At 39.1% G+C, this 25,780-nt stretch overlaps 1 protein-coding gene across 1 annotated transcript in view; it reads right to left on the minus strand.

Annotated features, from left to right (window-relative positions):
• The window catches only part of LOC127583916 (putative methyltransferase NSUN7), a 43,524-nt gene that overhangs the window by 11,200 nt on the left and 6,544 nt on the right, over nucleotides 1-25,780 (minus strand). Inside the window, exons 3-8 of the mRNA XM_052040322.1 lie at nucleotides 15,758-15,888; nucleotides 10,951-11,103; nucleotides 10,387-10,570; nucleotides 10,030-10,240; nucleotides 7,291-7,434; nucleotides 4,321-4,422 (exon numbers count right to left, since the gene is read on the minus strand). Coding sequence (XP_051896282.1) covers nucleotides 4,321-4,422; nucleotides 7,291-7,434; nucleotides 10,030-10,240; nucleotides 10,387-10,570; nucleotides 10,951-11,103; nucleotides 15,758-15,888 — 925 coding nt within the window. The remainder of the gene's footprint in view (nucleotides 1-4,320; nucleotides 4,423-7,290; nucleotides 7,435-10,029; nucleotides 10,241-10,386; nucleotides 10,571-10,950; nucleotides 11,104-15,757; nucleotides 15,889-25,780) is intronic.

A 25,780-nucleotide genomic window follows, 5' to 3' on the forward strand; every position in this document is an offset into this window, starting at 1 on the left:
AATGTAAAAAACTATTCCAGATATATTAAGAGGAAAAGGTTGGCAAAAGTTAATGTGAGTGTCTTACAGGAGAAACAAAGGACTGCAGATGCTGGAATCTAGATGAAAAACACAAGGATGCTGGAGGAACTCAGCAGGCCAGGCAGCATCCGTGGAGAAAAGCAGGCTGTCAATGTTTTGGGTCAGGACCCTTCTTCAGGACTGAAGATAGGGAAAGGGGAAGCCCAATATATAGGAGGGAAATGCAGAGGGGAAGCGGGGTGGGCACAAGATGGTGATAGGTAGATGCAGGTAAGAGATAGTGATAGGCAGGTGAGGGGGAGGAGGGGAGAGCAGATCCATCGGGGGATGGGTAAAAGGTAAGAAGCGAAGAGGGGAAAAAAGGCTAGGAGAGGGAAGATAAGAAGCATGTTTGGGGGGGGGGGTGTTGTGGGGAAGGGGGGTGGGGATTACCTAAAGTGAGAGAATTCAATATTCATGCCTTTAAGGCTGCAAGGCTCCAAGACGGAAAATGAGGTGCTGTTCCTCCAGGTTGCGCTTGGAATTCTCCTGGCAGTGGCGGAGGCCGAGGACTGTCACCTAGTGAAACAGTTACCTAGTCCAGGTCGCGGTTATGGACAGAGCACAGGTGTTCCGTATCACAGGTGATGGTTTCGCAGAACTCCTGCGCTCTGTCTGTAACCACAACCTGCATCTTCCCGTTGCCAGTCACTTTAACTCCCCCTCCCACACTATCACTGATATGTCAGTCCTCGGCCTCCTCCACTGCCAGGAGAATTCCAAGCGCAAACTGGAGGAACAGCACCTCATTTTCCGTCTTAGAACCTTGCAGCCTAATGGCATGAATAGTGAATTCTCCCACTTTAGGTAATCCCCACCCCCTTCCCCACAACACCCCCCCCCCCCCACCCCACCATGCCTCTTCCCTTCTTCCCTTTCCCAGCCTTTTTTTCCCCTCTCTTCTTACCTTTGACCCATCCTGCGGTGGATCTGTTCTCCCCCCCTTCCCGCACCTGCCTATCACTATCTCTTACCTGCATCTACCTATCACCACCCTCTGCCCATCCCACCTCCCCTCATTTGTCCACCTATCACTGCTCTGCTTTCCTTCTGATATACTGGGCTTCCCCTGTCTCCTATTTTCAGTCCTGAAGAAGGGTCCTGACCCAAAACGTTGACCACCTGCTTTTCTCCACAGATGCTGCCTGGCCTGCTGAGTTCCTCCAGCATCATCATAAGTAGCTTACAGACTGAGAAAGAAATTAAATTAAGGAATAAGGAAATGGCAGAGAAAGTAAACAAATATTGTGTAAAACAGAACAAGTTTTAAGTGTCTTTTCACAAAGTATCTTCAGTATCCTTTCAGAGGAAGAGAGAAACTACAAACCATTTAGCTCAACTTCACTAGCCTAGAAAATGCTATAATATTATTGAGGAAGTATATAGAACATAGAACAGTACAGCACAGAACAGGCCCTTCAGTGCACAATGTTGTGCTGACATAGCTAATCCCTTCTACCCATAGAATGCTCATATCCCTCTATTTTCCTCTCATTCATGTACCCATCCAAGCCCCTCTTAAAAGCCCCCGATGAATTTGCCTCCACCACCCCATCAGGCAATACATGCCTAGCATCCACTACTCTCTCAGTAAAAAAAAATGTACCCCTCACGTCTGTTCTGAACCTACCCCCTCTCACCTTAAATGCATGCCCTCTCACCTTAAATGCAATCCTCTGGTATTGGATTGCTCAATAATGTGAAAAAGATATTGCTTGTCCACCCTATCTATGCCCCTCATAATTTTATACACTTCCAATAGATCACCTCTCAGCCTCTACTGCTCCAGAGAAAAGAGCCCAAATTTGTCCAGCCTTTCCTGATAACACATGCCCTGTAATCCAGGCAGCATCCTAGTAAACTTCCTCTGCACCCTCTCTAAAGCCTTGATATCATTTCCTATAGTGAGGTGACCAGAATTGCACGCAATACTCTAAATGCGGCCTAACCAGAGATCTATAGAGATGCAAATTTATTGTACATGTCCTCCCCTATTTGACTTCCCAAAATCCATTACCTCACAACAGTCGGAATAAAATTTAATCTGCCAAAGCTCCGTCCAACTTCCCAATTGATCTATACCCTGCTGTACCCTTAGACAACCTTCCACGTTATCCCAAACACCAATTTTTGTGTGAGCCACAAACTTACTAGTTGTACCTCCTACATCTACATCTAAGTTGTTAATATACATCACAGACAGCATTGGTCCCAGCACTGAACACTGTGGGTGTACAAGTCACTGTGATAGCTGAATACTTATAAAGTAATAATAGATTTGGGCAAAGTCAACATGGATTTACAGAATTTCTAACTAGAGGAATAAATAAGGATGAACCAGCAGATGTGTTGCATTTGGGCTTTCAGAAGGTTTTCCATAAGGTGCCATATAAGAAGTTAATAAACAAAGTTAGAGCAAATGGAATTGGAGTAATATATTAATGTGGATTAAGGATTAGAGTCAACAAATAATTGGCATGGAAACAGGCCGCTTGGCCCAACTCGTCCATCCTGACCATGGTACCCACCAACCTAGTCCCATTTGCCCATGTTTGGCCCATATCCCTTTAAACCCCTCCTATCCACGTACATATCCAAATGTCTTTTAAATATTGTTATTGTACCTGTCTCAACCACTTTCTCTGGCAGCTCATTTCATATATGCACCACCCTCTGATTGAAGAAGTTACCCCTCAGATCCCTTTTAAATTTATCATCTTTTAAACCTATACCCTCTAGTTTTTAGTTTCCCCATCCTTGAAAAAGACTGTGTGCATTCACCCTATCTATACCCCCATGATTTTATACACCTCCATAAGGTCAGCTCTCAATCTCCTACATTCCAAGGAATAAAGTCCTAGCCTGCCCAATTTCTCTCTATAACTCAGGCCCTCGAGTCCTGGTAGCATCCTTGCAAATTTTCTCTGCACCCTTTCCAGATTAATGATCCTTCCTGTGACAGGGCAACCAAAACTGTATGTAATACTCCAAGTCCAGTCTCGCCAACGTCTTGTACAACTGCAAAATAAGTTAACGGACAGAACACAGTAGGAAACAAATCATTTTCAGGCTGAAAGGCTGTGATGAGGCCAGGGCACAATCAGTTCAATATTTTGGCTGAGGAGACCAAGCATAATGCATCCAAGTTTTCTGATGATACCATGCTAGGTGGTAGTGTGGGTTGTGATGTGGATGCAGAGAGGCTTCAAGGGAATACAGATACATTGTGAATGGGAGAGCACATAACAGATGAAATATGATGTGGAAAATTGTGAGGTCATCCACTCTGCTGAAAAATAAATAAAGGTTCATTTTTTAAAAAAAAACAAGGGCTTGGAAAATTTCAGTATTCAGAGAGACTCAAGCATTCTTGTACACTAATCACTAAGTTCAAGAGTAAAGGCATTTTACTGAAATTATAGGAGGCCCTAACGGGATCATAGGTGAAACATTGTGTGCCGATCAAGTCTCCCTACCCAAGCAACAATTTACTTGCAGTGGAAAGGTGCAACAACGGTTTGCCAGATTCATTTCTGGAATGGAGGGTGGGACTGCGTCACAAAGGGAGATTAAGCAAACTGGGCCAACGTTCTCAAGTTTAGAAAAGTGAGAGTTGGTCTCATGAACCATGCAAAATTCTTACAGGGCTTGATAGATCCAGGAATGATGCTTTCACTGACAGAGGTGTATAGGACTAAGGGCCACAGTCTCAGACTAAGGGGTTGGCTATTCAGGACTGAGACGAAATGAAATTTCTTCACCCAGAGAGTAGTGAATCTTTGCAACTCTCCCCCCAATAGGGTTATGGAAGCTCAGTTGCCAGTTATAGTCAGGACAGAGACTGGTAGACATTTGGATGGTAAGGGAATCAAGAGATATGGGGCTGGTGAAGGAAAGTGGCATTGAAGTAAAATATCGGTTGAATCATGAAAGCTTACCTGGCACAAGTGGGTTTTAATTTGATTTAATTACATTGGTTTGAATGTTTTAATTGGTTTAAAACATCTACTTTAACTTCCAAAAAAGTAATAATTTTATTTTTTTTAATCTTCTAGTTTCTGCTTGTCCTGAATGACTCTGAACATTTGTGAAATTCAAAGACATAACCTTCCAGTTCAGCACATGATATCACCCTGGGCCACTCTAGAAGACCATGGTCTATGGCAGAGACCACCAGTGAAATCTGCCCCATTATACACAAATATTGCTCCCAGAGGGATTAACTCTCATTTTACTTTCTACACCCTTCTTTCAGCTTACATCGAATGGCATGCATCAGCTCCTCAGCTTGTTTTTGAGCCAGTGATTTGAGTTTCTGTTCTGATACTTTTCCCTGAGAAAGTTCCTGCAGTAGAGTTGTATCTAAAGAGAAAAGAAAGGACATAGAAGATACTTTAACAAAAAACACTTTATAAAATAGGTAATAAACATAAATAAAAGGGTAAATACTGTTCTTTCTGCCTGTCTTATAATCACATCCTGGAACAAATCTAGAAGACAGTCACTGCACCTACATCTCAAATGAACCTGCCAGCAGCACTGAAACACCCAATCCCTCGATAGTTGTTTTGTTGCTAAAACAAATCCAGATCCTCAAATGATGAAGCCTGCCTGGATGCAGAATTTCATGTAATGCAATGGCATCACATGTGCAGGCCAGAAGCCTGTCCACAGAATGGCCAAGAAAACCTTCGACAGCAAGCGAAGCCTCACTCCGTCTTGCCAGCCGTCAAGGGCTATGATCGCTTCTGAATATTCTTCCTGGGATTTTAACAAAACTAAAATACCAGGGCCCTCAATAAAATTAAGGCAACATAATCAAGGCAAGTCTGTTTTTGATAACAGCTCAAATGTTATTGTTTGAAACAAAAAAAATCAAATTAATATTTTAAGAACTATTCAAGTATGCTAACAGAAGTGAAAATTTTACTCAGGATATAATACATTAATTGTTCAATTACTTAACAGCAACTAATTTACAATGAGGAGAATCCATCAAAAAATCTGTGAGGATGCACTCAGAGATTCACACAGTTTATCATTCTCTGCAATCCAATTTTTCTATAAAGATCCTCTCCTGATATCCCGAACAAACCATTACATCTGCCATTGGTGTTGCTGAATCTCATGGAATCTGTTGCAGTGCTGCAAAGTATCGCAGGAGATGTTCTATGGCTTGTTCTCCTAACATGCACAATGGTCAGTTGCTTAGAGGCCTATGATCTTAGGAGAAGGTTTCATTTGCCAAGCCATATTTCAATCTTCTCATACACTTGCATATGTGACAATTGTTACTAGAGACAGATGCCAACACATCGCTGTGGGCAATTCTTCACCAGTTCCATTCAATAGCTTTGTCACCTAATTTTTCCCAGTCTTTTTGCTGCGTTGTAGTTCTTGTTGATTCTGTGAGAAGTATAATAAAGGGCAAAATGCTCTTTCACAATGAGGCAACAGTATATTAGCTGATAATAGGTGCCAATTATCAGATTTTCTGCAGGTTGATCACTGTCACCTGCTACTTTCTTCCTGATATCAAGAGACTCTGTGCCAAATGGTGAATATAAGCAGGGAAAAGAGTAGCTTTAAGGCAAGCTGTTATGTTTTTTCCAGTACTATTAGGATGACTCCAATTTGTTTTCTGTGACCTAGGCACCCCCAGCTGCGTGGGTATACTCATCTACAATGTGCTAATGCAGCAGAATGCAAGGTTGGTGGTTGTGCTTCCTGCTTAGAAATTGTGATCTTATACAGAATGGCATTTTGTGTTTCTTTTTCCCCTCTCCACTTTGAGCAGAGCTATTTGAGCACATTTTCCTGCAGTAACCCCATGTCCCTGATTCGCTTAACCTCCACAACCCTCCCAGATAGAGAATTTCAAAGATTCACTATGTTCTGAGTGATGAAATTTCTTCATCACAGTCCGCAAGGCCAGCTCCTCTTTTTGGGACTGTGAGCCCTGCTCCCTTAGACACCAGGCAGGGAAAACTCCTCTTTAGTGGACCCATGCTGACTGCTAATTCCTTCATGAGGAATAGCCAATTTAGGGTGAATACAGGTCTGGAAGTAATACTGCAGCATAAGGTTCTTCTCGGTTTCTTCTATGCAAACTGTTGAGTAGTTATCGTGAATTTGATTGACAGTTACATTTGATGTGGCATCAGTCACCCAGCCTTTTTTATGTCAGGGTAGTGTTCTCAGTTTTCTCTTTCTAAGCATTTTCATTTTCTTTACATTCTCCAGGGTTTCTCCCAGTGTAACTGTGATTCAGCAAGCGGTCAAGTTAGTATTCCTTTTCCATTTAGTGTACAGTTGTTAAATGTGACATGCACTGCAGTTCCCCAGCTTGGAAAAAGACAGCTACTTTTCTTCGCAGTTCTCCAAATTTTGTAATTCTTCTCACAGGTAGGTGTGATGTCCCCAGATTATTTCCATATTTCCTCTGAAGCTACCAAGCTAACTTTCTTCAAAGGACTGACAGTGTTCTTATTGATAAGAGCATTTATTTATAATCCTGACTGCAAGTTTTTTGGGTAGAAATACTTGTGGATGTTTGGCATTTGGAATGGATGGTAGATTTGGCCTTCCAGGAGGTGACCTCCCAGGAATTGTCCAGGATGCACCGCGGGGAGGTATCTATCATGCATCCCAGATTCATACTAAAGTGCTGAACCAAAGCTCCGCCCTGGGACAAACAAAATAATTCAGGATCTCTTTAGAAAATAAATTAAGTACTAGGATGAGAGTTTGTTTTTTCTGATAAGATATATTGTCTGGAAATTTCCTCAAAGCTGCAATCAATCTGCTTCAATAACTTCATTGGAAAGCAACCCATAATTTATGCATCTAAAAGGGGAGGAAGGTCATTACCCATCTGGTTAAGTTATAGAGACTTAGAGGAAATTCTTGGCCATTATAAAACTATAAATCACTGGCATGCAGCCATTTCTGTCCTCCATTACATCTTTTTTCTGCCCAGGTTTGCACTCTGTTAATATTGCTGTTGCTCAGCTTGCTGTACGTTTGTATGCAAGAAGGACCCAAGGGGAGTATTTCATCCAGCTTCCATCTGCCTACCTATTCAGCAAGATTGGAATTGGGAATTCAGTTAAATGAGGACTCCTACTTTACTTCCCTCCAATCTTTTGAACTGAACACTTGTGCTCCGGTGCATGCTAACAACGTTATGATAGCCATACACTATATATACTGTATATAGGTTAACTTTACCTCCACGTTCATTTAAGATAAACTCCACTGGATTGCTGACGCCTGATGCTGAACACTGAGGTACAATCAGAATAACTTTGACCTTTTGTAAACGTGGATCTATAGGCTCAATATCAGTGAATCTCTGGGGTATCAGCTTTATGTCTGTAAAGCAATCAGACAAGACATAATTTAGGCCACTTCCTCTTGACCAAAGAAATTATTTATTTCTTTCTTTTATGCAATATTCTTCTAATTATCCTTGAAATTAAACATATTTCTAGTTTTAAAATTTTCATGGAAAATACTAAAGCTGAGAACTAGAATGCTTCCTTTTACAGTCACACAGCCATAGCCTCAAGCTCTCCTAGGAAAAATAGACTGCAACCATTATGTTCTTTCTACACTGCTCAACTATATCTCGAACCTGACCCCAATTGTGGCAGGGCAATTTTGTTTTACCAATTCCAAATAACTCTGCAAAAGTATCAAGTTTTGAAATGTAGGGCCCATTTTAAATACAAGTTTGCTATCATAGACCAATTATTTCAATTATAATTTTTTTACGGCAGCAGAGAATTTCCTGCTTAGAAATTTAACGGTTTTAACCTAGGCTGCAGAGGTCAAAGCCTGTATCCAACTGACTAAACATCCACAGTATTGTATGTTTAAAATATTTCATTTTGACTGCAAATTCGCAAATATGTGTATTTCTTCTGCATTAGAAAATATAAAACAACTAAAAAAAAGTATTGTCAAAAAACATTGTTATGTTTTATGAGATTTATGAAGTACATTATCATGGCCAGAAAATTGGTTAAAGCACAGAAAACAAAGAGTGGGATATAAAATGGATAATTTTTAAATTATTTGACTACTAGGGTGCCACAGGGATGGGTAACAGGCCTCAAATATTTTATGTACCATATTAATAACCTAATGAGATGAAAGGTCGAGTGTGATCTATCCAGGTTTGCTGACAATATAAAGCCAGTTGGAAAAGCGAGTTGTGTGGAGAACACAAAGAATACAGGATTATAAATAAATTAAGCAAGTGGGTAGGAAGGGAGCAGGTGGAGCATAATATGCAAGGTTATTCAGTTTGGTTAGATGAGCAGAAAAGAAGTGATTTTTGAAACTAGAAAATGTTGGTGTACAAAAGGACCTGAGTGGGCTGGTTTGCAAATTGCAGAAAATTAACATTCAGGTACAGCAGGCAATTAGGAAAGCAAATTGTATGACCTTTATTACCAAAGAGTTAGAGTACAAGCTTAAGTCTTCAGGGTTTTGGTGAAACCTAGAGTACTGTATGCATTTTTGGTCTTTGCACCCAAGAAAGGATATTCTTGCCTTGGAGGGAGTGCCAAATAGATGCATTGCATTTGATTCCTGGGAAGAAGGGGTTGTCCTATGTGGAGAGAATGAATAAAACTGTAAATCCTAGGATTTCACTAAAATATACCAGAATTGGCAGGATAGCTGATGAGTCATTTCCTTTTGTCTGGAGAAGATGAAATTGGGGACATGAACACAGGTTAAGCAGCCATATGAAGAAATAAAAGCAGGAGTAGGCTACATGGTCCCTTGAACCTGCTCTACCATTCAATAAGATCCTGGCCTCAATTCAACATTCCTGCCTTGACACCTGACCCCTGCTGTGGTGAGGTAAATGATGTTCTCAGAAATTTCAGGGCAGATGTGAGGGGCTGGATGATCTATTCCGGCTTTCATTCTTCATCTTTCTAAAACGTGCTTTTACTTAATGCTCTCCAACCTATTGAATTTTCAAATATTTTTGTTGTTTGACTTGTCATTATTGGGCAGCCATAGGTAGTCAATTGAAAAAAGCCATGCCTTTCAAACCTCAATAAAAAAAATAAATTGAAGCTTGAATATCTGCCACAATTGAACTTGATGCATTGAAATGGTATTTAAAGTATAAATTCATAAAGCCTGTACCTGAATTTAACATTCCCCTTTGCAATTCATCATGCAGACATTTGAATTCAACTTTTGAAATGCAATTACTGCTAAAATATACAGTTTAATGCAAGCAATTACAAACTTTGGTTTTTGCCTTGGCCTGCTGAAGTGAAGGTTATGATTTTCTACTTTGCCTGAAGCCCAAAGGTTTCATGTATGTTAGAAAAGGCCCTTCTTCTGTGATTTCCCACCATGGTGGAGAAAATAAATTGGGAAGGGGATCATTGAGTCAGATAAAGGGTCACAGGGGGTAGGGGTGGGGAAAGGGGTGCAGTGGGGTCAGAAAGATCTTTTTGAGGGAGACGTGGAAAATGAGAACATTGGTAGCAAAGGAAGAAGATGATAAATGCCAATGGAAAACTGAAGAAGAAATTTAGCCAGAGGACAGCAAGCCCAGGTAGCATGAAGAGCTTTAATCAACACCAAAGCAGACCCAAAATCCAAGCTCTCACACCAAGGTCTATTGTTGTCCTCCTGGGTCTTATAAGTACTGCAGAAGTTTGCAAAAAAAAAAGCAACAAATGAGCATTCTACACTATTTGACATCCCTGTGTATTCCCAACAGCATCCACAGGCTAACACTACATGCTTGTGGGTGTGCCATCTACAGTTTTGGTTCACAGTCTGCTGCTAGGAGCTGAACATGATCCTGATACAAAGTATATGCATGCCACTTTGGTGATTTGCAATTAAATTTTTGTGCTTACATTTAACAACCTCTGATCTGTGAATTAAAGAAAATGTGAATAATGAATAGTTAACAAATTAAACACACACTTTTACAGCCCATTTTTTGAAACAGGTCCCGTAGTTCACTTTGTTCCAATTCTGTCTTCACCCCACAAACATAGACTTTTGATGAGTTCTGATTAATTAGAGTAGACATATGGGCAATAGTCAGCCGTGAGCCTGCATTCGTAACAACAATATCATCATCCATGTTCATTAAGACCTTTACAGAATGTGGTGCGAGGCTTCGACCTTTATCCTAGTGGATAAAAATGGAAACGGACCATTACCATCATTTATATTGAAAAACTCAAGACAAAAAATTTCCACTGTTTAGGCATAGTTAGGAATTTTTTTAAAGCAAATATTAAATTTTTCATTACCGTCGTCAATTCTTCCTCTTACCTGGACGATCATCTTGTAACTGGTAACAAGTTCCATGTCATAAAGCTTTGATGTTAGCTGAGTTGGAAAAAGTAGCAAATCTTGACAATGTCGATCCTCACAAAAAGACAGTCCCTCAAGATCACCAGCACATTTCACCTTGGTAAAGCCTTGACTCTCCAATGAAGCAGTAACATCTTCAACACTGTCCAATCACAATACAACATAATTTAGTCAGTATCATAAGTTTATAAAGTAAAATGCAGTTCTGTCATGCAAGATATGGGAGTTTATAACTCCTATTTTATACCTGCGCATATCCACCGAGGTCTTACTACTAGATATTTAATAACTATGACCTTATTGTATGTCAGACAAATCTTGGTGCTCAGGGTGCCACTGGAAAATGTCCATTCAGTAGTTATCCAACGGCCAACAACTAATAGCACTTATTGCTACCACCAACATCTTTTGATGCAAGCAGCAGGTTAGGTGTAATGTCCTATATTAATTTACCAGCAGTAAAACAAATGAAATATCTTCACAAATATAATATGTAAATAGCACAGCATTATAATTCATTACCTGGTCTTTAATACATTCACCCAGGCATACAGTGGCAAAGAAGAAGCTCGTTTTTCTTGATTTCTCACGGATTCAGGAAGAATTAAGTCAATGGAGATGGCATCATTTTTAATCCGACACCGAGCAAGTGCAGCAGCAAGCTTTGTTTTAAAACTAAATGAAATAAAAATATCAAGTTGATTTTTAAAAAAATAAACTAAAGGAAGTTAGGTTTCTTCTCAAACTAGTTACTATACATTAATTTGCAGACTTATGCAACTCTTTCAGGTGCATATAAAAAGTCATTCACCTGCATACTTCTTAATTACCTTGTCAATAAAAGATTACAAGCCACTGTGTGGTTGGCTGATTCCTCATTCCCCATGTTTCTATTTCCTTCATTTGCACTTTGAGGTACTCTTGTAATTCTCCTCCTCCTCTTCAAACTCCAGATTTTTTTGGCAAATCCAGTGCAATGCTCTATGAAAATACATTCACCCCTCCCTTCCCTTACAACATTCTAAAGGGGCAATTTCTTCCATAACATTCTGGTTCACTTGTAGATCATCTCTAATGCCCATCCTCTCCCTTGCAAGAAGAGGAGTTGCAATATCTCCCCTTTGGCTTTTCCTACCTTTAATATCAAGAGCTCCAAACATCTTTTCCAAGTGAAACTACAAATTAGTATTCTGTGTTTGCTCACAAGGCAGTCTCCCCTACAGTGGGGAAACTAAAAGCTAATTGGTGGTATATTTCCAAAACACATCAGTCCAGTCCAGTGGTGTGATCCAAGTTTCCAGTTGCCTAAATGTGAATCTAATTCTCTCTCCTTTTACCACAATTAAGGTTTTGTTCTCCTACAGTTTCCAATAACAGCCAACACAAGTAGAAAAAACAAAGCTCAACTTTCAAGTAGGCATGCTTAAGTCTTCAGGACTCAGGAGTTCAACAGCTTTAGATACAATTCTGTCATTCCCAATTACACCCCCCTCCCCACCGAACTTCCCAGTCTTTTGTTTCTTTACTTCTCTCAATACCATTCCCTTTCGCATTACATGGCACAAAGATGACAGTGCAATCTTTCCTGCACTCCATTCTATCATAGACCATATTTATTTTTCTTTTCTTCGCCTCTTTCTTTGTATTGCAAATTTTGGTACATCTCTTAACTTTCCATATCTGACGTAACATCATTGACCTTAAACGTGTCTGATGCATTCTGTTTTTATTTTAGGTTTTAAATACCTGCAGTATTTTGCTTTAAGTTCTTCCACATCCTCACTAATTCTACCTTGGTAATTTCTTCAAGTCTCCTTTTCTTCATTTATCTTAATCTAGCCTTTACTGTGCTCCAATACTCACACATCACTGACGGTATAACCTCTCTCCCCTACCTGACCTGGTTCTTCCACTTTGGAATTATCTCCATAGACATGTCTTGCCATCTGTCCCTTTCAAAAAAAATCATCTCAAATCCCTTTTTTACCAAGATAACCTCTCCATTCTTGGCTCACACAATGTTGAAAGAAAACACTTTTAATATTTTTGTTAACCCTTAATATTCCATATACAACTCTCCCTTAGTTAAGGAAGGGGTTAAGGTCCCAAAGCACTGTTTGTTATGTGTAAATATGCAACACAGGGGTTTTCAGTAAACCTTTAACTTTCATTGGAGGTTAATGATTGCTCTGGATGGAGAAAAGTCAGAAGCTAGTCAATCTTCCCCCTGCAAGACTGCAATAAATCAAAAACAACCTGTGCATGTTTTGACGAGCAGAAACATTCAAGCTGAAAAATACAAGTCATTCATCAAATGGCCATTATTGCCAGAGAGAAGAGCACAGGTGCTCAATGGAGATTTCTTTACCATTTTAGATAGCTTGTTTACTCCAGACTCCTTTCCATTGTTCAATCAAAAAGACTGTTAAATGTTACTATACCTTTTACAAACTAGTGGCCAACAAATGGATTCCCTAGCTTCATTATAGTAAACGAAATCTTTGTTATGTGATAAATTAAATAAAAACATTTGTTGTAGCCAACTGGGGAGCATTGCATATCCAAATTGTCCATATAGAAATTCTTGCAAGCTAAAAGTTGGAATATCAGTGCCACATTCTGGGATTTATAGCCATTTTATTTCAAGAGAAAGTATCTGGCTAACATTATTGGGTTTTTAAAACAAAATGATACAAATATCTGAAGAAATGCCATTAGTTGCGGAATTGGGAGAAAACTTGACATGGGTACATCAAGATAAAACATAGATACAACTAGATAATAGAATCTCAAACACAGGGAATTGGATCTCACTTTAATCTGTGTTGAAATTCACCTGTCACAGTTTTGCCCACACCTAATCAGATATCAATGATTGAGTGGATAAAACCATGGCAAGTGACTTTCAACACAGATCAAAGTAAGAACATCCATTTTGAACCAGGTAGTGACAGTTCTGGGTATTATCTAAAATGTGGATTTTTTTTTGAAAAACAAGAGATTTGCAAAGACCATGACTGGAATACTGAAAATTAGTCTGGCACGCCTTATGATGGATATATCGGCCTTGGAAGGAAAGCAGCATATAAATCAGATGCATTCCCTGAAATATAGGATATCAAAGGGTGAACTGATTTAATTGTTAGAAATTTTGAAGAAATTGACACAATAGGTCAGAGAGAAACATTTCTATTTTTGAAAGCAGATTCAGTCAACACTTTCGAAAGTGAAAATTGGATAAATGCTTGAGAGAAAAGAGATAGGGAATGGGATTGGCTAGACTGCCAGCATGAACAATGGCCCAAGTAGTTTATTTTGGTACTACAATGATTCCACGACTCATTGGTGGGAGAATCTAGATCAAGGGGAAATTAAATTGGAGCAAATCTATATCATAACTTCATCTAATTGCTTTATTCCATTTCACACTGTACAGCTGGCTGGCAAAAATCTATTAATCTCAGCTTTAGCACATTAAGATCTCGGAAGCATAGCAGAATGTATAAGTTATGGTCAATAATTAACTAGCTGTAGATTCCTATTCTGTCATAAGCTACCCCAGAACATGATAATTGTACTGAAGTACAAGTACTAAGTTTATTCTAGGAATCCAGAATTTACCCAGTTAATGTGCTCCCAACATGGTGGATAACATTAAAAAGCATAGGCTGTATAAGTAACATGTTTGTCCCTTTAAGATTCAGTTTTTATCTGGCTAAGTACAAAGCAATGTTATTCCACATAATCAAAAACAAACTACAAGTCACATATTTGGACAGTTCTTATAGAATAAAACATCTCTTGAATAATAAGCTACCTACCTTTAATACTATTAAAGTAATGCTATTACTCTCCTCCTCTCCCCCCATGGGGCGCCTGCCTCCATACCTTTTACCCACTCCCTGGTGGATCAGCTCTCCCCTCCTCGCCCGCAGCTACCTATCACTATCTCTTACCTGCATCTACTTATCGTTACCTTGTGCCCACCCTGTCTTTCCTCTTTTGTCCACCTACCACTGCTCTGTTTCCCCCCCCCCCCCAATATATTGGGCTTCCCCCTTTTCCCATCTTCAGTCCTGAAGAAGGGTCCTGACCTGAAATATTTACCATCTGTTTTTCCCCATGGATGCCGCCTGGCCTGCTGAGCTCCTCCAGCATCTTGTTTTTTCATCTAGGTTCTAGCATCTGCAGTCCTTTGTTTCTCTTTAATGCTATTAGCCTATCTAATTAACTTCAAATAAATTAGAGTATAATTTACATTTTTAGAAAAGTAAAGCAATATTCAAGAGTTGGTTATACATTTTTATCCTTTACCAAACCAGCTTTTTGAACCTCCCAGTAGAATCCTTGCCCCAATTTCCTAAAAATACATTTAGTGCAAGAAGAATGCTATTAAAAAGTTTTAAAATTCAGTGAACTGCTCATCTGTAGATTGCAATTTTAGGTTTTATATTTGAAAAACAAAATTGCATTTAACACAGCTAGGACGCTACTCAGTATGCTGGCCACCTCCCTGAGTAAATATCAACAAAAAAAATTGGCTTTGAAAGCTATGAGCTGTTGATACACAAGTTCTCTCTCCTTGCAACAGCTGGATGAGTTTTTTTCCTCCAAGAAAAGTTAATTGATAATGAATGGAGTTGAAAAAATATTCATGGCTTCAACTTAATTTAGCAATGTCATTCCAATCAGGCAGCACAGTAGCACAACTGGAAGAGTTGCTGCCTCACAACTCTGGCAACCAGGGTTCAATCCCAACTTCCAGTGCTATCTGTTTGTACATTTTCTGTGTGACTGCCTGGGTTTTGTCTGGGTGCCCCATTGGAAGGTTGCCCCTTACGTCTTGGTGAATGATAGAATCTGGGGAGAGTTTATGGCAACATGGAGAGAGTAAAACTAGTTTAGTGTGGTATTAGTGTAAATGAGTGCTTGGTGCTGAGCATGGAATAGGTAGGTGGAAGGGTCTATTTCTCTGCTATATCATTCCGTGACTCTATGAATCCATATCAAACTGTAGAAATTTAAAGTCTGCAACACTGGTTTATGCAATTTCTAGGGATGATAATTTTAAAACTACCCTTTTTATGCAACTTAAAGAAAAGAGAATCAAACCTTCATTGTGGTAGAGAGAGAGAGAGAGAGAGATAATTATATTCACATCCTATCATAAATGGTAACATAGCTCATGCAGCGAGTTATGATAAAATTCTAGCCTATCCTTTGTATCACCTGTATAGTTGGACTCCACTGTTGTAAACAAAAAACATAACTTTTATAACCCTGATTACCAATGCTGTTAAAAATTGTTACCAATTTTCAGTTTACATACTTCCAAAGGCACTTCTCTACTTCTCTAACTTCAGGTATTACAGCCTCTGCTTCAGAGATGTTTCGTGGCTGGAATTTACGATTTTGGTAATCATACAGCATAATAAGCACCAGACTCGTCAAATCAACAGACTGGGAAAAAGAGCAAAACATGATAACAAATTAGACTAAACAGAAATTGTACTAGTATTTTAGATAATTGTCTTCTAGCTAATTAATTTCAACAAATATAATATTGTTATTGCTATGTTCACAGGCCACAAGAAATATTCACACTAATTATATATACTTTTAATTGTTGTGATTTTTGATGTAACCGATTGCTTTTCCATAAATCGCTTGCTAGAAAACTCACTGATATATTGGCAACCAAGTAACCAATTCATGGATATAACTTTTTGTTCTGGCTGTTATCATAAATAATGCAGTTGAGATTGCTTTATATGGTTCTGCATGACCACTGCTATCATATCAACATCAACATTGGTGCCGGAAGAGTGGTGACACTTGCGGGCTGTCCCCAGCATATTCTTAGTAACACAAAAAGACACATTTCACTGTGTGTTTTGATGTACATGTGACTAATAAATATCAATATCAACATCAAAGCTGGAGTAAAATGAAAATAAGATGGTTGTGCTGAAATGTTAACTACCATATCTGTCACATCATTTCAGAGTCCTCCCCCACACACCACACCTTCATATTAATATTGAACTTAAAAAGCAATACAGGTTGTAAAGAACCCATTGCAGTGAATACATTCCTTGGTCTTTAATTTGAAAGAATAAAGCAATTTCAAACACTCTAATGAACAGGTACTTCCCTTCAACCATTTGGTTCTTGAACCAACTGGCAAAATCCTAATCACTACAGTTTAGCAATACTATGACCACTTTGATCTCTTTCTACTAAAATGGACTTAGTTTTTCTTTTTTTTTGCAATTGTGTTCTCTCTTTTAAAAACTGTGTATAATTTGTTTATGTTTTTCTTGTGAATGCTGCTTATATGATGTTATGTGCCTGTGATGCTGCTGCAAGTAAGGTTTTCATTGCACCTGTGCATACGTGTTTACGCATATGACAATAAATTTGACTTTGACTTTGAATATTTATTCCCAACAATGATGATCTCCAGTCCAGTGCACATTGGCCAGCTATTAAACCCCAAGCTATTTATGAACAAAATCCGCTGCCCTTACTCAGTCTATGAGAGCAACCAATGTCATGAGAATGAAAATAGCAGAAAGATACACAGATAAAAGTCAGAGTATTGAAACTACAATTTTGCAAAGCCAGCAGACTATCCAAAAAAATCAAGCCACATTCATGTTAACATTGAAAGAAGATCAAAAGACTGCAGAAATCTGAAATAAACAGAAAATGTTGTAAACACTCTGCAGGTCAGGCAGCATCTGTGGATAGGGAAACAGTTAAAATTTCAGGTCCAGGACTCTTCAGCATGGGTCAGAAATAATTTTTCAGACTTTTATTCTTTGTTCTTTTCTGTGGGGATGGTTTAGTGTTTTGGCAAAATCAGGTATGTTCCATTAATTAACAAAAAAAGGGTGCCTCCACCTTCTGTCTCTGCACAGTGCAAGTAAATTGAAAATTGATAATAACACATGTACTTTCAGTCATATTACCACCACCCATAAGTTCATCACCATCACACCCACAAACCAACGGAATTGATTCTTGAAAAAAATTACTATTGCTGCACATTTAACATGAATGACATTTATTGCCAGTATGTAGTTTGAATGGTGAAGAGAAAGCTTTTTTCCCCAATAGGCTGACCAGTGTATTTCAGTTTTCGATGTTAAAATAAAAAATTTAAGCCCCATAATGAAGTATCCAAGAGATTTCCAAATTTTTCATATTGCATCCACCATTTCAGATTTATCAACTCCCAACCCAACCAGCCTAGGTTTTATACTTTAACTTTGAATGCTGATTACTTTTATTTAACAATGTTAATCAATCCCTAAAAGTCCCACTTTTTTTTGCTGACCCTTGAAGACATGCATCACTTCATGTTTCAATATTCAACTTATCTCATTTAAAATAATTGTGCTGACAAACCTCATTTTTGCTCCCTCCCTGCTGTCATCATATTTGAACAAACCACAAGAATCACTTAAATCATTTCACAATCAAAAAAAATTTTTCCAAATTTAGTAGAGATTTAACCGTTTACCTAGCATTCATCTACATTCTCTTTCAATTTGTGTTACTCCTAGCCTCATAGCTACATTGTTCAGCTTGCACACAATACCAACTTTTCACTCATGACTGACAAATCACCTCAACACATTTTTCTCTTTTACAGAGCAAGGTAGCACAATCAAATTAGCAACAGCTAATAGGCAGGTGAAGTTAATCAGCTGCATGATCTTGCCTTGTCCTCATGAACGTGACTGTATTCACCATCCATAGCCAAGGTCTTATCATTATCTGAAGTGTTGCCAATGGCACAACTGACATTAATGAAGATGACTGTATCCTTATACCTAATCCTCTTCACATCACATCATCTCCTGATTTAAGATGCAGATGCTGTAAGCATGGACATCCCTCTTCAATCCACTGCAACCTCCCTCAATATAAGCTCGTTACTCTCTCCTGTCAGGCAGTCGAGAATTGGCCAGGGAATGGGGAAGAGCAACTGCAAGATCAAAGTACACAGTCATTCAATTCAATACACCAATGCATCAGCTCTAATATTATGATCGTGCATACAGTTTGACTTAGAGGGGAGAATCTGCATATGGCGAGTCACTGGACCTGCAGATAGGGAAACATCTCACACAAGTTTTGCTGTAGAGAGCTTAGATGAGCACGACGACAGGATAACCTACAGAAAAAGGCTGATGGGTATACACAATGAAATACTTGGTACAATGGCAGGTGCAATCAAATACTCAAGAGTAATAGTAAGGAGCATGGAAGAAGCCAACACCCATCTGCACACTGTTTTGTATACTACTTGGAGCCTGCCCTTTCGAGCATTAAAGTAGTAGGAAATTCCATTAGCACATTATGGCCAGGCATGGTAGTGTAGTGGTTAGCGTAACACTTTACAGCGCCAGTGGCCTGGGTTCAATTCCGGCTGTTGTCTGTAAGGAGTTTGTACATTCTCCCCATGTCTGCGTGGGTTTCCTCCGGGTGCTCCGGTTTCCTCCCACATTCCAAAGACGTACGGGTTAGGAAGTTGTGGGCATGCTACATTGGCGCAGGAAGCGTGGCGACACTTGTGGGCTGTCCCCAGAACACTCTATGCAAAAGATGCATTTCACCATGTATTTCGATGTACATGTAACTAATAAAGAAATCTTATCTTATTTGCAGACCTAACCATTATGCAGCATCTCTTGGCTGACGTCTCACCTTCGTTTGCAGCACAAGCCACCAAATGTTTGGGTACCACAGTTGAAGCTTAGAATGCTGCAGTATTAGCAAAGGCTGCTGCCATCACCGAAAAGGCTCACAGGATGCCACGGTATACCACAGTATTTCATTTAATCAACAGATTACAAGGATTGCTGGGATTTTGCCAAGAGCAGTAGCTGTAGCTCAATAGACCATGAAACTGCAAACCTCTGACAGCATGACAGCGTTCTTGCCACTGCCTCATTGGGTGCTGGCTAATAGCAAGGGCACATGCAGACTGCTCTGACCCTTGCCAAGAAAATGAAGGCTAAATCCTGGCTTTAAAGGTGCAGAGATAGTTAATGTCATAGGAAATGGGGTAAATTATTTAGTTCATTAAGTCAGTTACCACTATCCAATATGATTGTGACTGCTCTGTGGCTTAATTCAAACATATTCACCTTTTCCAAATATTCCTTAACACTCTTCATCATCCTCTAAGGCTTTCTGATTACTTCACCATTGAAAGTCATCAACTGTGTTTCACTACTCAAGCTGCAGCCTCTGCACAAGAGGACTAGCAGCAGTTAAAGGCACCTGAGGGACAGGGACTAAGAAATGCACAAGGATAAGTAATTAAGATTGATATCCATTTTGGAATGCTTTGATTTTTGTGATGGCATTTACTTCAGCACTGTGGTCAAGCAGACACTGTGATCAGAGGCAAGGTAAGATGTGAGACTGTTATTAAATGAGGAACTACAGTTGTTTATTGGTAGGGCAATCAGATATTCACCACCCAACCATCATACTCCACTGGCAGTCAGAAAAGGGCTATCTGGTTTGCTGCCTCCTTTTTCTGCTCCACAGGTATTCTTTATTTAGTTGATGTCCAGGCATGTCCCCTCAAGATAGCAAAACCATACAGCACACAGCAGTCCACTACGAGTAGTGCATGGCTCCATCAAAAATGATCCAGCAAGAGAATGGCTGTCTTCTCCATTATATTGTGTGGCAGCACTTTTATGAATGATACACGTGTAAGTTGCACACCAGAGTCAACTACCATCATCAGTAATTGTTGCTTACGAGCCAGGAAACATCCTTTGCTTTGTCATGGTGGCAGAGATGAAAATGACTGCCACAAAATGAAGGTATGAAGACTGCTACCAGGATAATAGCTTTCTTGATGTCTTATACAAGGCTACATTAGCTGGATAATGAGGGAGTGGATATGGCAGATTTCCAAATTGACACACAAACATTCAAAGTCATATGCATACATGACTGACACCCTAATGGAAAGCTTGCAAAGCTACAGTACATGTTTGCTCTCTCTGTTGCTCCAGCAGGATGTAGATATGGAATTTGAGAACACAATGTGTGTTCACTGCAACTAATCGGTGGTTTGCTATGAAAGTGCCAGCCAGCTGTCAGTATGTTTTGGCCCATTACTGTTGTTTATCTCTCCAGCTTATCCTACTGAGCACTCAGATTCAGAACATTTTGCTTTAGTATAAATTGACCAGTGTCTCAAGCAACAAAATTGAGTATTTCTTTCTCGGTGAATTGTTGTCCTTTTCTTTTATGGTATGGTACTGTACTGTCCCGTCTGAGTTAAAGCCAGATTCATTTAAGAAAATAAAGAGTTTAAGAGCTGTGCATTTAAACTATTGTCAAATGAGCTGGAATAAGATCAATTGGGCATTCTGAGTTTAATGTTTGTTCAGGATATTTCAGCCCTATTATTTTTTGTTGGCACTTACCCTGATTTGGTGGTTGGAAACTGGTTGCTAAATTTTCCCCAATAACATTTCACTATGTTGAAGATAGAAATCGCCAACTTAATGATAATAAATTTTGGGTTGTAATTCTGTCATTTTTAAGATTCTAGCTTGGAGAAAGGAAATGATTTCTAGAACTTGATTGATAATAGGAATTATACTTGGATTAAAAAACTTACTCTACACATCTCCAATCTATTGTTTGGAATTGACCCAAAAGGTTCATCCTTTTAAAAGAAGATTTAAATTCAGCAGGTCAGTGTATATTTTATCATTGGGCATTGTAAAATTTCAAAAATGCTTTCGCATTAGCTTTGGACCTCTCTTATTTGCAATATACATGCATGAATATTTCATTAGTAATCCATCAAAATATTTGTATAAACCTAAAAAAAAATCTTCCAACAAGTGCGTATGGTGACATTAAGAAATACATGGAAGAAACCTCCGTGATCAATTTTAAAAACCCTGAATCTGTCTCTGCAACAAAGTTCACGTCTCTTTGCCACACCTACAACAACATGCCCAAACTTGTTCTGGTTTCTGTCCATAACCAATGCAAAAAAAGATTTTGTTTAAAATAGATGGGCAACGGAAATTTCCAATTCTGAACCTTTAGTATAATATTGATGTAACTAGCAGATCACCCATGAAATTGCAATCAGCCAGTCCAGAACCTAGATCAGAATGCAATATAGCTTTACCCTAATCATCAATAGCTTTGGAATAGGAATGGGATGGTGGGATGGGGGTTAAGTAGTTGGAATGTAGAACATTAACCCAAAAGTGTTTCTTTTTTTTAAGACAATTCGTTAAAAGCCTTGCAAGGAAATATACCATACAATTCATAACTTTGGTTAATGGTTAAAATAGGAAGCAAGAAAACTAGGCATGAATGAGTATATGTGATTTTAAAATACAAAGGCAAAGAAGTCAGCTGGGAAAACAAAGCATTCAGCAATTATAGAGAGAAGAGTCTAGATAAATGATTTGTGCCAAGAAATTCCACTGCATAAGACTGTTAATTCAGAACAACACAATTAAAATATTCAAATTAGTTTATTGTCATATACATCAGGGTGCAATGAAATCCCTTGTTTGCAATGAAGCTCACAGAGTAAACAGTACACATGGAAATGATAAATACAACAATAAATACAACAATGAGCATAAAACAACAGAATGGTGCAAAGAACACAGCAGTTCCTGATATCCCCTTGAAACAGCAACCTTGCTCTGAGCTCTTCAAGCTTGTTTCCAAGTGATTGGATATTAGCTAGAAGTATGCTGGGACATTTCCAAGTCATCTCATATCATTCTGAAAATTCAACAATGCAGTTCCACTGCTGGAGCATTGGTGAAATTAGACCAGGCTGATCCAAGTAGCAACCATCACAGTACATTTCCCCAGAACAATTAGATTTTAATGGAACCTGCCTTAAGCAAGCCCCATTATTTATCTGCTATCTTCAGGCCACCTCCTAACCAAACTGCAACCCTCAACCCCTAGCACCATATCCCAAATCCACCTTCTATCACTACTTCCCCTCAGATCTCCCCAGTGGGGGCAGTGATCACCACAATAACAACAAGGCACATATCACCTACGAGAAAACACCCCACCAATCCTTGGTCCACAACCTTGGACAGCCAACACCCACCCTTAACACCACATTCCCAGATATTCATTACACACATTTGCAGAAAGAAGATAACATACAAAGCCAATTTATGGCAATAATAAGGCATTGCAGTACCAGAGAAATGCCTGAAAGGCATGAAAGCAAATGTCTGCAGATTGTTGTTCCATGTAATCACTGATCCGGTTAAACTAGAAGTTTTGCATTATTATGAGGTCACCATATTATGCATACCAGTCTATCACAACCTATCTACTAATCCCACCAAGAACACATATGCACTCTAAAAAGGTACTTAGTGTGTGTATCAGTGTCTGCAGAGTAGACATCAGGAGTTTTAAGAAACCTGAGAAAGATAAGAAATCATAAAATTATAGCATGTAAATAGGCATTTCTGCCAGAAGTGTTAATTCCAGCCAAAAAGAGTGATAAGTAAATCCTACTTCCCAGCCATCAGTCATTAATTTACAATGTTCACAAAAGGCACAGCATGAACATACCAGCATATGTACTTCAAGTGCTCATCCAGTGCTTTTTGAAAATGTTTGTGGGCTTCCGACTCCACCATCCATTCAGACTGGAAGTGCCAGTCTTGCACCATAATTTGGATGAGAAAAATTCCTTCTCAACTCTCATGCAATCTTACAATCAATTAAATCTACATCCTTCATTACCCACTCTGCTAGGTGAAATAATTCCTTCCTGTTCACACCATCAAGGCCCACCAATTTTAAACACCAGAATGAATTTTCCCTCAGCCTGTTTCCACCCCTGCCCCAAAGTAAACAACCTATCCTAGTTAATTTTTCCTCAGAGCTAAAATTTTCCAGTCATAGCAACATCCTTGTAAATCTTCACTGCACTCTCTCCAGTGTTATCACCTCCTGTAATGTGGTCACAAAAACTTTGCACAGGCTACCTGTAGCCTAATGTATTTTATATATATTTCTTATGCCTTTTAGTCAATTTTGCAACTTGCTACCTCCATGGACATACACCCTGAAGTCCTTCTTTACAATTCATTATAATTCTCCAACCTTACAACTTCTTGAGTATTCCCTTGCCTTGTTTGCCCATCTTGAATGCATTAACTCTTAATGTTTCAATTAATTTCTATTTGCCACTCTTTTTGCCCAGTTCATTGATGTCTTCCTGCACCCTACAACTTTTGTTCCTCTTCACTATCAACTTTAATATCATCTGCAAACATCATTAATACCATAAAAAGCAACAGAACCTAGGAAAGAGCCTCTCTGTATGAGACATTCCATTCACTAAACTCCAAACATCAACCTTTGCTTTCTGCCACTGACCTAATTTTGGACCCAACTTGCCACTTTGCCTTGGATTCCTTTGGCTTTTACTTTTCTGATCAGCCTGCCATATAGGACTTTGTCCAGCTGCTATTATCTAACTTCTAAAAATGAATGGGCCTCACATTAACCTCACAACTTATTACATCACATTATTCAAATTTAATATTTGTTATAATGTTGAATTTAAAATATAAACAATGAAATAAGTGAAAGGATCAGAAAAAATGCAAAAAGCAAAAACAAAATGTTGCATGCAATTTCGACAATACCCATTGGAACAATTTCAGGTAACATTCATTACTTCTATGACTCCAACGCTGCTCTCAGTTGTAAATCACAGGATCATGTTGCACTGGAGGTCACTTGGCCATCATTTTGGCTGCCACCCAATCATGGCCCTGCAGTCTGCTTGAGCTCTACCTTTCATCACATGCAGATCCCAACTGGCTGAGCTGGTTACTGGGTTTAAGTGATAGACTGCACTGAGTTACTTTTAGCTCTTGCACCACTGCCCCACTTGGCTACATACACAAGGAAGTGTAAAAAAAATCACTGGCAGGGGTTTGTAGGAGGGAAAGTCAGTGGGAGTGGTGGTGGGGAGCAAGGTGGGTTTTTGTATGAAAAGATGATGAATACCAAATGCTGCACACAAATCTAAAAAAATATTATGAGGAGGCAGTGGAAGGTGACAAGGTTTAGAGTGTTGAATATACTACCCTCTTCAATGGTTTCTGCCTTGTTGGCCTGAAACATCTGAATTACAGAAAGCTTTGCCTCCTCTATGCAGATACCTAACTCTGCCAGAGATTGCTTGGTCATTTATTACTTGGAAAATACTAGTCTAGATGGGGTAGAGGAACAATGATCTCAAAGTGCAAATAAACCAATTGATAAAAATTGTGACAGAAACTAGCAAGGCCATAAAGAAAGCAAAATCAAACAGTAGGGTTTATTTCCAGAGTAATAGAATTCAAAAGTTAGGAAAATATGCTAAACTTGCTTCAAACCGTATGTCATAACGATGGTGCTCTGTATTAACATATGTTTCTTGCTCATTTTCTACATTCCTTTTGGGCCCAATATTTTTCTGCAGACATCAGAACAAAGCATTATTTAAGATAGGCATGCTTATATTATATGTAAAGTGCAAGTTGAAATATTTGTTACAGAATAGAAGCCAAGCTATTAAATACATCCAGCAAAAAATTGCAGATAATAAAAAATGTGAAATGAACCCAAAAGGTGCTAAAAATGCTCAGCAGACCAGGCAGCATGTGTGGAGAGAGAAACAGAGTTAACATTTCAGGTCAATGATCCTTCATCAAAACTGGAAAAGTGAGAAATATTTTCATTAGAGAAATATGATCTTGATTCTTCAAACTTTTAGTACATTATTGGGAAGAACATAACAGTTGAAAGTAGATACAATAAATCAAAATTATCCTACGTTTTATGGAGAATAAGAGGCCTGCCAATTACTTCCCCTTCTCACCCAGCAAGAATGGCTAATTTTCCAACAATATCTAGTTCAAGCACAAGAGATTCTGTAGATGCTGGTAATCTGGAGCAACACACACAAATGCTGGAGGAACTCAGTAGGTCAGGCAGCATCTATGGAGGGGAAATAAAGAGTTGATGTTTCAGGTTGAGACTTTTCATCAGGAAGAAAGGAAGAGGGCAGAAGCCAGAATAAAAAGGGAGGGGGGGGGGGTCACAAGCTGTAAGGTGATAGGAGAGTCCAGGTGAGAGGAGGAAAGTAGGTGGGTGGGTGAGGTGGGGATGAAAGGAAGTGATGTAAGAAGCTGAGAGGTGAGAGGTAGAAGAGTCAAAGGACTGAAAGGGGAGGAATCCAGTAGGAGGGGACAGCAATCCATGGAATAAAAGGAAGGAGGTGGGGAATAGATGGGCAGGT

The sequence above is a fragment of the Pristis pectinata genome, chromosome 2 (genome assembly GCF_009764475.1).
Source record: "Pristis pectinata isolate sPriPec2 chromosome 2, sPriPec2.1.pri, whole genome shotgun sequence".
NCBI classification, from domain to species: Eukaryota; Metazoa; Chordata; class Chondrichthyes; order Rhinopristiformes; family Pristidae; genus Pristis; species Pristis pectinata.